General features: G+C 54.4%; 5 protein-coding genes across 5 annotated transcripts; 4 read left to right on the forward strand and 1 right to left on the reverse strand.

The window, feature by feature from the left end:
• Positions 1-39: 39 nt before the first annotated feature.
• Positions 40-3,553, forward strand: CTAM01_06743 (uncharacterized protein; the record flags this gene model as incomplete). The annotated part of the gene is made up of 2 exons (XM_060522769.1): positions 40-548; positions 604-3,553. The coding sequence occupies 2 exons, from the start codon at positions 40-42 to the stop codon at positions 3,551-3,553; spliced, it is 3,459 nt and encodes a 1,152-aa protein (XP_060382614.1).
• A 983-nt stretch (positions 3,554-4,536) lies between these two features.
• On the forward strand, positions 4,537-5,685 carry CTAM01_06744 (TPR domain-containing protein; the record flags this gene model as incomplete). Its single annotated transcript, XM_060522770.1, has 1 exon — positions 4,537-5,685. One exon carries the CDS (start codon positions 4,537-4,539, stop codon positions 5,683-5,685), a length of 1,149 nt encoding a protein of 382 aa, XP_060382615.1.
• Positions 5,686-5,982: 297 nt separating this feature from the next.
• On the reverse strand, positions 5,983-6,728 carry CTAM01_06745 (RWD repeat domain-containing protein; the record flags this gene model as incomplete). Its single annotated transcript, XM_060522771.1, has 2 exons — positions 5,983-6,602; positions 6,662-6,728. The coding sequence occupies 2 exons, from the start codon at positions 6,726-6,728 to the stop codon at positions 5,983-5,985; spliced, it is 687 nt and encodes a 228-aa protein (XP_060382616.1).
• Positions 6,729-7,090: 362 nt separating this feature from the next.
• Positions 7,091-9,275, forward strand: CTAM01_06746 (CPL domain-containing protein; the record flags this gene model as incomplete). The annotated part of the gene is made up of 2 exons (XM_060522772.1): positions 7,091-7,367; positions 7,441-9,275. The coding sequence occupies 2 exons, from the start codon at positions 7,091-7,093 to the stop codon at positions 9,273-9,275; spliced, it is 2,112 nt and encodes a 703-aa protein (XP_060382617.1).
• Positions 9,276-10,483: 1,208 nt separating this feature from the next.
• Positions 10,484-11,826, forward strand: CTAM01_06747 (uncharacterized protein; the record flags this gene model as incomplete). Its single annotated transcript, XM_060522773.1, has 2 exons — positions 10,484-11,210; positions 11,270-11,826. 2 exons carry the CDS (start codon positions 10,484-10,486, stop codon positions 11,824-11,826), a joined length of 1,284 nt encoding a protein of 427 aa, XP_060382618.1.
• Positions 11,827-12,508: the final 682 nt, after the last annotated feature.

The following is a 12,508-nucleotide window of genomic DNA, read 5'->3' on the forward strand; positions in this document are numbered from 1 at the left end:
CTTCAAGGATCCCAATATCCTTCATCACACTCGCTCACGATGGATAGAAGCCATGGTCGCCGATTATCGCCACTGCCATCTCGAATCCGTAGATCTATCGTGGACTCCTTCGGCGCGCTGCTCACCATCTTTCTCGCCTGCCTGCTGATAAGGCCTGCCACCGCAGTTCTGATCCCTTTCGACAACTGCCTGCCCGACAGCTACCGAAACTTCAATCCCTTGCCGCTGCAATGGAGTCCCGTATACGTAGACGCCCGCTTCGACACCGAAAACCCAGATCACCTTCTTCAAATCATCGTATGGGGCAATGTGTCTGGCTCTCTTTACAAGGTGGATTTGCCTGCAAAAGGCGATCCGCTCTGGAACGATCCTACCCACACGGATGGCAAAATCCTCGACTACACGAGGGAAGGGAACAAAGTCACAACTCTTGCCAGCAAGGTCAATTTCTTGACCTATGAGCCATTCAGCAACGTCTCTAGTTTCTGCAACTACAGCCTGGTCAATGGATCGTGTCCTCTTTCCCCTGTTTTCAATGACACGGCTATGTAAGTATCCCTTCGACCAGGGCAGTTTTGTCGCAAGTCAACTGACATCCTCAAGTACCTACCCGTACGGGAACTTGCCCTCCGTCAACATCACGGCAAAGATGGATTCGTCATATGCCTTTACTTCCCTAGCTGCGACATTGCAAGTCATCTACGGTGACGACTCTGCCAAACATATCGCGTGTGCCTCCGCCACTGTAACTCCGGATCTTGGGAGCATACGCGATCTTCTGCGTTATCTGCCGCTTGTTGTTCTGCTCTTCGTAGGATTTGCGACCATGTTCGCCTCCGTATTCAGCCCGTGGGGCTCGACAGATATATTTCACTGGACGACTAATTATGGACGAGATGCTGATCTATTGCGCCTGGTGACCCCGGGATTTGGAGACTGCCTTCAGTACATCCAATTTGTGGCTCTTACCGGAGGACTTACTCTCAACTATCCCGGATTTTACCAACCGGTTGTCAGCCAGGTGGGTTGGTCCGCCCTGATGTTCAACGAGAGCTTCGTGAGCAAGTCCCCAGGCTGGCAAGCAATTCAAGACGGCATTTACGTGACCAATGGCACCTATGGACTGCACCAGTATGCACAGATGGTGGGTATGACCGATGTCGAAGATATTTGGGCGGGAACCATGGTCTGGGTCTGCGTCATCGTTGCGGCCCTTTTCGTTCTCATCCAAATCGGCTTTTTCTTCCGATGGGTGCTCCGTTTCATCAGCGATACCCCCGAAGAGGACCTCCGTGCTAAGAACATCCCGTTTTCTGTGGGTAATGTCGTGCGTGTCGTCTTCAATTACCTTCTGCTGCCCATTGTGGCACTGTCGACATTTCAACTAGTGGTTGCCAGTCAGTCGCGCGAGTTTGCTGTTGCTCTAGCTGTCATCACCCTTCTCATGCTGGTATGCTTTGCCGCATGGCTCCTTTATCTGATCTTCAGGACTCGGCCCCGGGCCGTCTTATTCGATGATCTACCGACGGTATTGCTTTATGGGCCCCTTTACAACACCTACTCGGACGAGGCAGCAGCATTTGCGCTTATTCCTGTTACGCTCACCTTCATACGCGGCATTGCGATCGGCGCCGTGCAGCCTGTTGGCATTGCACAAATCGTTCTGCTTGCCATTTGTGAAGTCGTTCACCTCTTGACTCTTCACGCCTTCAGACCTTTCCAGTCTCCGACATCTATGAACGCCTACCACACGCTCTTTTCTGCCTTGCGGTTCACCACCGTCATGCTCATGGTCGCGTTCGTACCGCAAATGGGTGTTACGGAAGGTCCTAAAGGATGGATCGGCTACACCATTCTCCTTATTCACGCCTGTGTGCTGGTTCTGGGATTCTTCCTGAACGCACTGCAAACAATCATAGAGGTAACTGCAAGGCTGATGGGTGCTGGAGGAGACGACACACGGGGTCTGCAGCGGGGCGGGTTATCAAAGATATTCGGCATGCGACAACTGCAACGTCGTACCTCTCGAAGGGAAAATGGTCCTTCAAGAGCTAGCCAACTGTCGACGACGGGCATGCTCGACGCTGACGAAAACTCAAAGACTGGATACGTCATGCGGGGTGGCAGATTGAGAAGCGAGTCGGCGGGAAGTGGCTTCCTCCTCAGAAGCCAGCAACGGAGTTCTTCCGCACTAGACAGCATCGACCCGTATACCGGCCAAGCTCGCAACTTCGACAGTGGTAGCAACTTTACGCCGACAACACCAGGTGAAGTTAGTACATTCTCTTTCTTGCCGTCACCTGCTGCAGCCACACGACCTCCCGCTGCTGTCACCGTCGAATCTGCCGATCCTTACTATCGACCTCCGCGACGGCGTGGCGACACTCTCAATGGATCATCCACGTCCCTTCCTCACAGGGCCTCCGTCGCAGACTCTCGACGGTACAGCCAGGGGGGAGCACACCTCGGCGACACTACAGCAGACTTGGAAGCACAACTGTCAAGGGGCCCAACACCCGCCCCCCAAGCCACCAACTTGACTCCGAGAGCAGATTATTCAACGAGAGAAGTGGACTTCTACTACGGCGTTCGAGGACCCGCTCTCAACTCGGAGGGCATCGGCCGTAAACTGAGAACTGGCCCGGCCGACCCGACCAAACCAATGGCTACTGCTGCAGGATGGTTCCGCAACATGTTTGGGGGCAAAACAAAGGAGAAGGGCAAAGGATTCGAAGTTGTGCGAAGCTCGCGGATGCCACCGGCCATGCGTGCAGCCGCCGACGCAGAGTACGACGCCGAGCCCCCACCAGAGGGAATACCGGTGGCCATGGGTGTTTTGAGAAACGGGCCCATTGAATCGGATGACGATGAACCGAAGAACAAAGCGGCACGGAAGCACCCCGAGAATGCAGAGAACTCGGAAAACCTGCTCAACGATGATGGTGTTTCGGTCATCTCGGTCGAATCGGAAATCGAAGAAATCGGAATACAGAAAGTGTCTGATGCACCACCAACCTTGCCAGGCATCGCGAGTTCTGGCAGCTTCAAGCTGCCCAGTCGGGTCCCTTCCAAGGCAAGCAGATCAGCCTCACAGAAACACAGGCGCCAATCCACGGAGTCGGACATACCCGAAATACCTCGGAAAAGCTCAAAGAGAGATTCTGGCATGGGTCGGGGGCATTCCCCAGCTCCATCGTTCAACCTTATACCGCCAACGTCGCCTGCTGGGCCATTACATGGCGAGCCTTCAGGAAGCACAACGGCACAGGGTAGCCTTACGTCGTCTCCAAACCCCGGGCGACTTCCCTTCGAGCGAACAGAATCTCATCAAAAACGACTCTCTTCCAACGGTTCATCCCTGGAAGAATTTAACATCCGTAGAACGCCAAGCACCGAGCGGCCAACCAGCTATGGGGTAGTCGCGCAACACAGCATCAGCAGAGTCGACCCTGGCTCCGATCAGCATGTCGATCTACTCGGCACTTCTGCCGAGCTCGTCGACGAACGAGGGTCTTCCAGCAGGAGCTCGTCGGCGGGAGCCAGAGGTCAGTAGTGCAGGTTGTGACTTTACTAATGCGTACTTTCCTTTTTTCTTTCTATTTCATTCTGTCTAGGTCACTTGATGCCATCTCAAGGTGGTTAATGAGCCTCATTGTACACGATGTATAAATTCACAAGAGGGGCTAATTCCTCTGAGCAAGCGGAGCGGGATATGGTCGGGAACGGAGTACGGTTGGTTCAATTGTCCTTGGTGATTATTAGCGACGGCGTCTCAAAAACCGGACCAGGCTGGTATCTGATGGGCGGCCTGCCATTCTTATCATCGAGGATCTCGTTATTTTATGGACGATGGCGGGGCCAGGAATTATATCTAGTTATGACACTGCCTCACCAGGTTGCTCAGTCCCAGATCAACATCTTAATGAATGACTATTCTTTTCACTTGCTCGTAGTATATCGCAGTCCCACGGATTCATGCTCTCAGAGTTGCCGTAAACCATGCAGCTGGGTTCGGCTGGGTTATTACGGTACGGAACAGTCGGCTTTTTTCTCGGTCTTGGGTACGCCGGACTACGATGGTCTATTACAGGTACACCACGTAAACTTTAGTGATTTACTGAGCCACTAAGTTTGACGTTGATCCCAGTCTGACGATCAAGAATACCATGATTAAAGGTGAAAAAGGTAATGGGTCTAACTACCTAGTTCACCACCCAACTATAGCGCGTCGGTGAGGATCGGTGAGGATCGGTGAGTATCGGTGAGGATCGGTGAGTGGGAGGTTCTCGGTGTAGAATAACCCCGCCATCGTCATGGCGTTATCGATAAGATCACAACGATGCGATAAGAATTTTTTTCGACTGGTCCAGTTTGAACCCACCATTGCGACTCTGACTTGCCTCATGAGTGCAGCTCATTCCTCACTCATATTGATCAATTAGATTCCTTCCAACGCATTCATGAAAATTTCATAAACCTTCAGTCAAGAATTATCAGATACCTCTTCGCCTGAACAGCAAATATTCTCAAAACAAAATGGCGCCAACTCGCCCCAACAAAAAGTCAAAAAAGAGAACACAAAAGAAGCCTGCCAACGCGGCTCACAAGCTGGTCGAAGCCGCCACAAAACTGACAGAAGGAGACTTGGAGAGCGCCTACTCAGCTGGCAAGGAAGCCCTCGATGTCACAGGTGCAGGGGGCGACTATGAGCTGGCGGCGTTGAACCTCCTGGGCCAAATCAGCATCGAGATGGGCGAGGTCGACGAGGCGAGGGCGTACTTCTTGCGCGCCGTCGAGCTGGACCCCGAAGGCGCCCTCGACGAGCGCATAGGCGGCGGGCCGGAAAAATTTCTCTGGCTCGCGCAGCTCAGCGAGGAGGGAGGGCAGGATAGCGTCAACTGGTTCGACAAGGGCGCGCAGTCGCTGCGGGGCCAGATCCAGGCGCTTGTGGACGTCGGCGACAAGAAGCGCAGCGCCGAGCAGGGGACGGCGCTCGAGGAGAAGAAGCAGAAGCTGGGCGGGACGCTGTGCGCCGTGGCCGAGGTGTACATGACGGACCTGTCGTGGGAGGCGGACGCGGAGCAGAGGTGCGAGGCGCTCGTCACCGAGGCAGGACTGGTCGCGCCCGACTCGGCCGAGACGTGGCAGACGGTGGCCAACGTGCGGATATCGCAGGAGAAGATTGACGAGGCCAGGGCGGCGCTGACGAGGAGTCTGGAGCTGTGGGTCGACTTGCCGCCGCTGGATCCCAACGTACCGGCGTTCCCTACGCGCATCAGCCTAGTGCGGCTGCTGCTCGAGGTGGAGATGGAGCAGGAGGCGATTGAGGTTCTCGAGAGGCTTGTCGGCGATGATGACCAGAGTGTCGAGGCGTGGTATCTCGGCGGGTGGGCTCTGTTTATTGCGGGCGAGAAGGTCAAAGCCAAGGGCGAGGCGGCCAAGCTGGGCGAGGACGAGGAGGACTGGAAGGTTACGTGGGATACGGCTCGGCGGTGGTTGATGCGCTGCTTGAAGCTGTACGAGGCTCAGGAGTACGAGGACGAGAGGCTGGGCGAGCACGCCAAGGAGCTGTTTGCCTCTATCAACAAGGAGCTTGGCGAGCCCCCGGCTGGCGCAGAGGATGAGGAGTACGACGATGGTTGGGAAGATGCCGGTAGTGATGATGGCGAGGCGATGGAAGAGTAAATGGCGGCATGGCATGGTTGGGCACCTTCATATAAGACAACAACGTTGATGATAAACGTTATGAACACTGGGAAATTTTCTTCATCGACTGGGCACTTGGGAGTTTGGAGTTTGGTACTAGGAAAAGTTGTCAAAAGTCATGAGGTCCCTCTTTCTCCGCAAGAGGGGTCGTTCATCGAGGCATATATAGATGAGGTTCGAGAGCCACAACCGCGACCATTTTCTTCTTCGATTGCCCATTTCCAAAAAAAACGCCAAGTAAATGCACTGGATTTGTTTTTTCCTTCATGACGGGTGCTATACCGCCTCAACCTTGAGCTTCTCGACACCCTCCGCCAGCCCCCCTTCTTCCTCGTCATCAAAGTCAGCCTTACTAGCGAGGCCACGCTCCCATAGTTGTCTGCCCGTCAGCTTGACCGGTTCCTTGACCTTGGCCTTCTTCAACTCGGCGAGGCGCTCCTCCTCTTCCTTCTCCTTCAACTCCTTCATCTCCTTGATGAAATCATCGCGCCACTTGAGGAACGTCTCGGGTGTCACGGGTGTTCCGTGGAACTTCTTGTTCTCCTCGCGCTCGGCGGCAGCGGCCCGCTCTTCCTTCTCCTTCTCCTTCTCCTGCTTGCGCTCCTCGACGAGCATCTCTGCTGCCTCCTTCAGAGCCGATACGAGGGAGAAGACCATAGCCATGCCTAGGTTCTCCTGAATCGTCTCCTCGAGACCTTGGAGGAGCCGCTCCTTGTCCTCCGCCACGCTGAACCACTCGTAGGGCGCGGCATCACGCACGGATTGCAGGTCGAGGGTGGGTGGCTCGTCGGGGTATGCGTCTGGGTATCGGACCTGAAGGAACATTGTTGGCGGGTCCTCCTCTTCGCCGGGGATGTCTAGGGCGATTTGTATTCTGAACTCTGTCTCTGAGATATCTGTGATCCGGGGTTTAGTGGATGGGCTGGCTCAAGGTGGCATGGTGGGGTAATCGTACCGGTGATCTCATCTGGAAAGATGGATTCGAGCACCTCGCGCTCCTCAACTTGTTCCTCGCGCCCCATTCTGAGTGTCTGTATCTTCGAGGCGCGTTCTGGGAGCTTGGGACAATGCGCTGGTTGCTGGTTTGTTACTACAAGACGCTGTTGAAGATGTAGCTGGCGGCTCAAAGATGGCCGTTGATGGCAGAGAGGTACGTACATGCACGGTGGTGGGGTGGTGAGTTGAATCCAGCTTAGCGTGGTTCTGACCGCCCGGCAATTCAAATAAAAATTTCAGAAATTCCCTAAGCAATTGCGACCGCTGTAAGTTCCCACCCGTGCAGTCCAGTCGCTCTGCTTTCTTTGTACGCCGAGAAAACGTTCACACTTTGCGATCGATATTCCGGCTGTCCACCACAACCACAACAGCCAGCCAATTCCACACAATGGCTTCCACCGGTGTCAAGAGAAAGAGTGCCCCTGCCGCTGGTAAGGGTGCTGCCGACGGCAAATTCAACAAGAAGGCCAAGGTCGAGTCGAAGAAGAAGGCCCAACTCGTCGAGACCCCCGAGGAAGACGATGAGGGAAGTTTCGAGGATGACTCTGAGGACTCGGACGACGGCGGTGTCCAGCTCACCCCTCGCGATCGTGCCCAGCAGGCTCAGGCCAAGGACAAGAAGGATGGCGCCAATGGCGCCGACAAGAACAAGAACTTTGAGAGAGGTAAGGAACCTAGGCGATGCATTGCCTGACTGGCGCAAGCTTGCGATTGTGCTGACTGTGGGATTTACAACAGGTCAAAACTCGAGAGAGTCCCATGCCATTCAAAAGAAGCTCGCCCTGGAGCGCAAGATGGCCAAGCCCCTCGCCGACGAACTCGCTCGAACCAAGAAGATCTGGGAGAGGTTGAGGAGGAAGTCCCACGTTCCGTCCGAGGAGCGGAAGCAGCTAGTCGATGAGCTCTTCACCATCATCACCGGCCGCGTCAAGGAATTCGTCCTCAAGCATGACGCCACGCGCGCTGTTCAGACCGCCCTTAAGTACGCCACGGCTACCCAACGGAAACAAATTACCCGCGAGCTGCAGGGCACCTACACCCAGCTTGCCGAGAGCCGGTATGCCAAGTTCCTCATCGCTAAGATGGTGGTGCAGGCCGACGGCGAGATCAAGGACCTCATCATCCCCGAGTTTTACGGTAAGGTGCGGAAGTTGATCAACCACCCCGAGGCTTCATGGATCTTGGACGACATCTACAGACAAATCGCGACGAAGGAGCAGAAGGCCATCCTTCTGAGAGAATGGTACGGACCCGAGTTTGCCCTCCTCGAGCGCAGCAAGGACGAGAAGCCGACTTCCGACCTCGCGACTATCCTCGAGCAGAACCCCAGCAAAAAAGCCTACATCCTCAAGAGTCTCAACGACATGATCAACTCGCTGGTTCAGAAGAAGATGACCGGTTTCACGATGCTTCACGACGCCATGTTGCAGTACTTCCTCAATGTCGAGCCCGGCACGGAAAACTTCAACCTGTTTGTTGAGATGATCAAGGACGACGAGGAGGGTGATTTGCTGAAGAACATGGCCTTCACCCGCTCTGGATCCCGTTTGGTGGCTCTGCTTCTGGCCCACGGTTCCTCCAAGGACCGCAGAAACTTGCTCAAGGCATACAAAGACAACTTCGTGCTGATGTCGGGTGACCCCAACGCTCACATTGTGATCCTCACCGCTTTCGATGTCATTGATGACACGAAGATGTCATCAAAGGCCATCTTCCCCGAGCTGATTGGCGACGACAAGGAGAAGGCGACAGACAACATCGTTGTTTCTACATCAAATCCCTTCGCCAAGGCCACGCTTCTGTATCTGTTGGAGGGCCAGACCCGCGCCCTCTTCTCCGATAACATGAGCGACGACCTTGCGATTCTCAAGGAGGTTCATGCAATTCGCCAAACCACCAGTAAGAAGGACGCCGAGATAAGAAGGAAAGAGTTGGTTGCTGTTATGTCACCTGCGCTCATCACTGCCGTTGTCGAGGCTGCACCGGCTTTGGTCGCAGACCCCTTCGGTTGCCAGCTGGTTGCGGACGTGCTGCTCTCTGCGGAGGGTGACAAGACGGCAGCTCTTGAGGCCGTAGCAGCGGTCGCTGAGGGCGACCCTGGCGCGGAGCCCATGGAGATAGAAGGTGTCCCTACCCCTGTCCACGTCTCGCGGACAGCATTTGGAGGCCGGTTGATCAAGACGCTTATTGCAGGAGGCAAGTTCAACAAGGAGACCGGCAAGGTCGAGCCCGTTGACCCGCCATTGAAGTTCGCCGATATCCTGTACCCGATCATCAAGGACTATATTGTGGACTGGGCCACGGGCCCAAGTTCCTTTGTCGTTCTCAACATGTTGGAAGCCGAGGACTTTAGCCATGCTGCTGAGCTGAAGAAGACGCTCAAGAAGCACAAGAAAGACCTGCAGAAGGCTGCCACTGAAGAGACGGCCGAGCAGAAGGAGGCCAAGGAGGCCAGAGCCCAAAAGGATAGCGAGAAGGGCGAGAAGGGCGCAAAGAAGGGCAAAAAGGGTGCAAAGAAGGCAGACAAGCCTGTAGGCAACCTTGGCAGCAAGCTTCTGTTGGAGAAGTTGTAAGCGATACCGTATAAAACGTAACCGGACTGGCGAGCCAAAAGTTCTTCCCAATGTTTTGAAATACCCACACAGGCGTGGCAGTCTGACTACCTGGTGTGTCGATGGCGTGCAATAGGTTTAGCTGGAGTGGTGGCATTAATAGATGGAGTTGGTTTGGCTGGTTTTTGATTCAAAGCTTTTGGGCGTTGCCCGCCCATCGAGCGGGGACATGTTTTCTCCATCGCAACCGTCCTTGATTGAGATCTAGCCGCGCATCTGAGCCTTTCCCGTCGGCTAGGGGCCACCCGTTTATGCCGGCCACTGTCTCGGACCGTGACGCGGTGGCAGAAGTAACGGGTCTGATGCATTTGGCATTCGGGCTTGTGCGACGTTGCTGTTCCGTTTCCGTCTTCTGGTGATTCTGGCCCTTGCGTCTTTTCGCGAGGGGCGACATTCGACCCATACCTAGCGAAGCACTCATCCGCGAGCAAACACCAACGCAGTCGTCCCCCGAACGCGGCGGGCAGGGCCATGAAAGAATCACGGGCCAGAATCGTTCTGTAGTACAAAATGACGTTTACTGAACGTCCCTGTCTAAGACGTGGGCACCTTAGATTCCCGTGTAAGTGCAAGCCGGGGACTGTAGTGCTGCCTTGGCGGGATCGTCAGTCCGAATTTGAATGCCTTCAAGCACTGCATGAAAAGGGTCAACATTCACCGGGTCACCCGAGCACATAGGCCAGTGTGATGAAAGAGGAAGGTACGTTGCAGGCAGGTAGGTAGCTACCTCATGGTAGGCAAGGTAAGGCAGGCACGAGATGAGGCCGGTCACACAACCGTCCCTTCCTTCCTTCCATCCCAAGTGACAGACCGACAACAACCCACCGCCCGTTGAAAGCTCCTTCCCGCCCTCCACCTTGCCTCGGAAAAACTACTCCAGCCTGTTTACATACCTATCACTACTGAGTTGGCAGTGCGACATTTCTCTCCTTCGCTGATTCACTTTGAAGGAATTCCGTCTTGTTACCTACTCCAAAGTTTCTCATCGTCGCTCATTTATCACACCTCCATTTTGCCTCATCCTTCGCCATTACCATCACCATCGTCATCGCAGCCACTGTTTCGATGGTGGCACACAACTTATTGACCCATTGACTGTGTCAAAGGTTTCCTTTGCTTATCACGATACCGGTTGATCTGTTCGAGAAGGAAAATAGTAAACCGCCATCATGGGCGGCTTCATTCCCGCGAGAGAGGCGAAGGTATGCCCGATCGGTTCATACCACTACACCTGCTCTGGCTTCGAGGGTTGCTGCGAGGTGAACCCTTGTGAGACTACCAGATGCCCAGACGAGTACAACCCTTACTTGACTGCGACTGAGCTTCAGGCCCAGAAGACCATCGCATCTGTCGCCGCGCCGGTCTTGGTCTCCCCCACCTCATCCTCGTCGAAGGCATCCTCCGCTACCACTGACAAGAAGGCTCAGGCTTCGACCTCCTCTGACAATCCGACTACCACCTTCAGCTCGCCCGAGCCGACCGCAACCGGAGGTATTTGGCTCACTGACGGTCGTGGTTCTCCAGCTTCTACCATCGCCTCCGGTGATTCCACCGGAACTCCGTTCTATGTTTCTCCCCACACTTACACCCCAACAGCCCCTGTCGAGACCCAGGCCATCGACGCTTCGGCTCCTGCCTTGGCGGTCAAGTCTGATCAACATGACCTCCCGGTCGCTGCGCAGGCTGGCATCGCCGTTTCTGCTTTGGTGGTGACCTGTATGGTCATCGCCGCCTACTTTCTGTGCACCAAGCAGAGAAAGAAGCTCAGAGCTTCTCGAGAGTCCATCAGCTCCATTGGCAAAGACGGACGCAAGCACAGCTCAGAGGACGAGACCAGCCAGCCGGCCATGACTACCAATCCGTTCTGCCCTGAGGAGGTCTTTTCCCCCTATGGAAGTAAGCTGCTTTCTACTATCCACCATTGTCTAAGAGAAAGGAAGCTGACAACTAATCAGGACGCTACGAAGAGCCTCAAACTCGCTTCAACCGAGTTAATGATATGAGTGCCAGTCGCATGATGAATCACCCGGTTAGTCCCGATACCCGCGATTCGATGTCTATACGGATGGCGCCGCCGCCGATTCCTTCTCCTGCGATGTCACCTGGCACATTCAGAGCTACGACAGCCAGCCCCGACTTCTTGTCTCGCACCGCAACAACAACTCCCGACGTGGGCTATCGCACGGCCAATTCCACTCCTGACTTCACGTCCCGCATGACAACCCCGGACTATATGTCTCGGCTGGGTACTGCTACCCCTGAGCTCCATGGCCCCCCTCAGCAAGCAGCCATTGCTGAACTGGCTTCTCCTGGTCTGCCAAAGGTTGTCGAGATCCACAGCAGTCGTAGCGGCTTGCAGAAGTACAAACCGTACCGCCCCGACGGTGGCTCACTCTACCCTGTGGCGGAGACCACTCCCAGCTACCTCACCGGTACCCTGAACGCCACGGAACATGAGCGTTCTGAGGGTAGGTACGTGACTAGTTGGTCAAAGTGGGATCCTGCTGCCTGAGAGCAAGTCAGCCGATACTGCTTGAAATCTTGAGGTTTCGTTCTGGTTCTGAGGAGAGGAAAGGAAATGGTTTCGGATTTCGGATTTCGGCTTCTGTCAGGCGTTGACGATACCCAGGCTTGCTTTTCGGATACGCGATTGCCTGATCTTGCTGGTTCTTGTCAGAGTAAATTCAACGCACAATTGGGATGGTTCAAATGGAAATGCAACAAATGGAAATGGGATTGGAGATTGAGATCAAAAGGTCGACCATAGCTAGGCCTATTAATAGTTATCTCTACTCCCTTCAATGAAGAAAATGAAGAATTCAACTCACCATGCTACTATGACCAGTGCCTACTCTAGGTCCATTAGTGATCAGTGAACGCCTTAAACAACTACCTCTGAAGACTATTGCATCGTTTTAGGAGTATGGATATGAACCCCGTTTGCCGAATTCATGGGTATTTGGTATTCAACACATACTTTAAAGACAATCTGATCCCCTTCCGATTTACGCCAAACATGCAGTATATGCTTCTTGCGCAGAAGCACTTCCATAGCCATTCCATTTTCTCTTTCCTTGCCCTAAAACCATTGGCCATGCTCACTTCCTCATTTCCAACCGCGGAACAGCGTCATGAGCGATGGAGCAAGGGTGACTTTATTGGGACTGCCCAGCTCCTGACACCCCAACTCTCCG

Source organism: Colletotrichum tamarilloi, assembly GCF_030869305.1.
Source record: "Colletotrichum tamarilloi strain Tom-12 chromosome Unknown Scaffold_19.1, whole genome shotgun sequence".
NCBI classification, from domain to species: domain Eukaryota; kingdom Fungi; phylum Ascomycota; class Sordariomycetes; order Glomerellales; family Glomerellaceae; genus Colletotrichum; species Colletotrichum tamarilloi.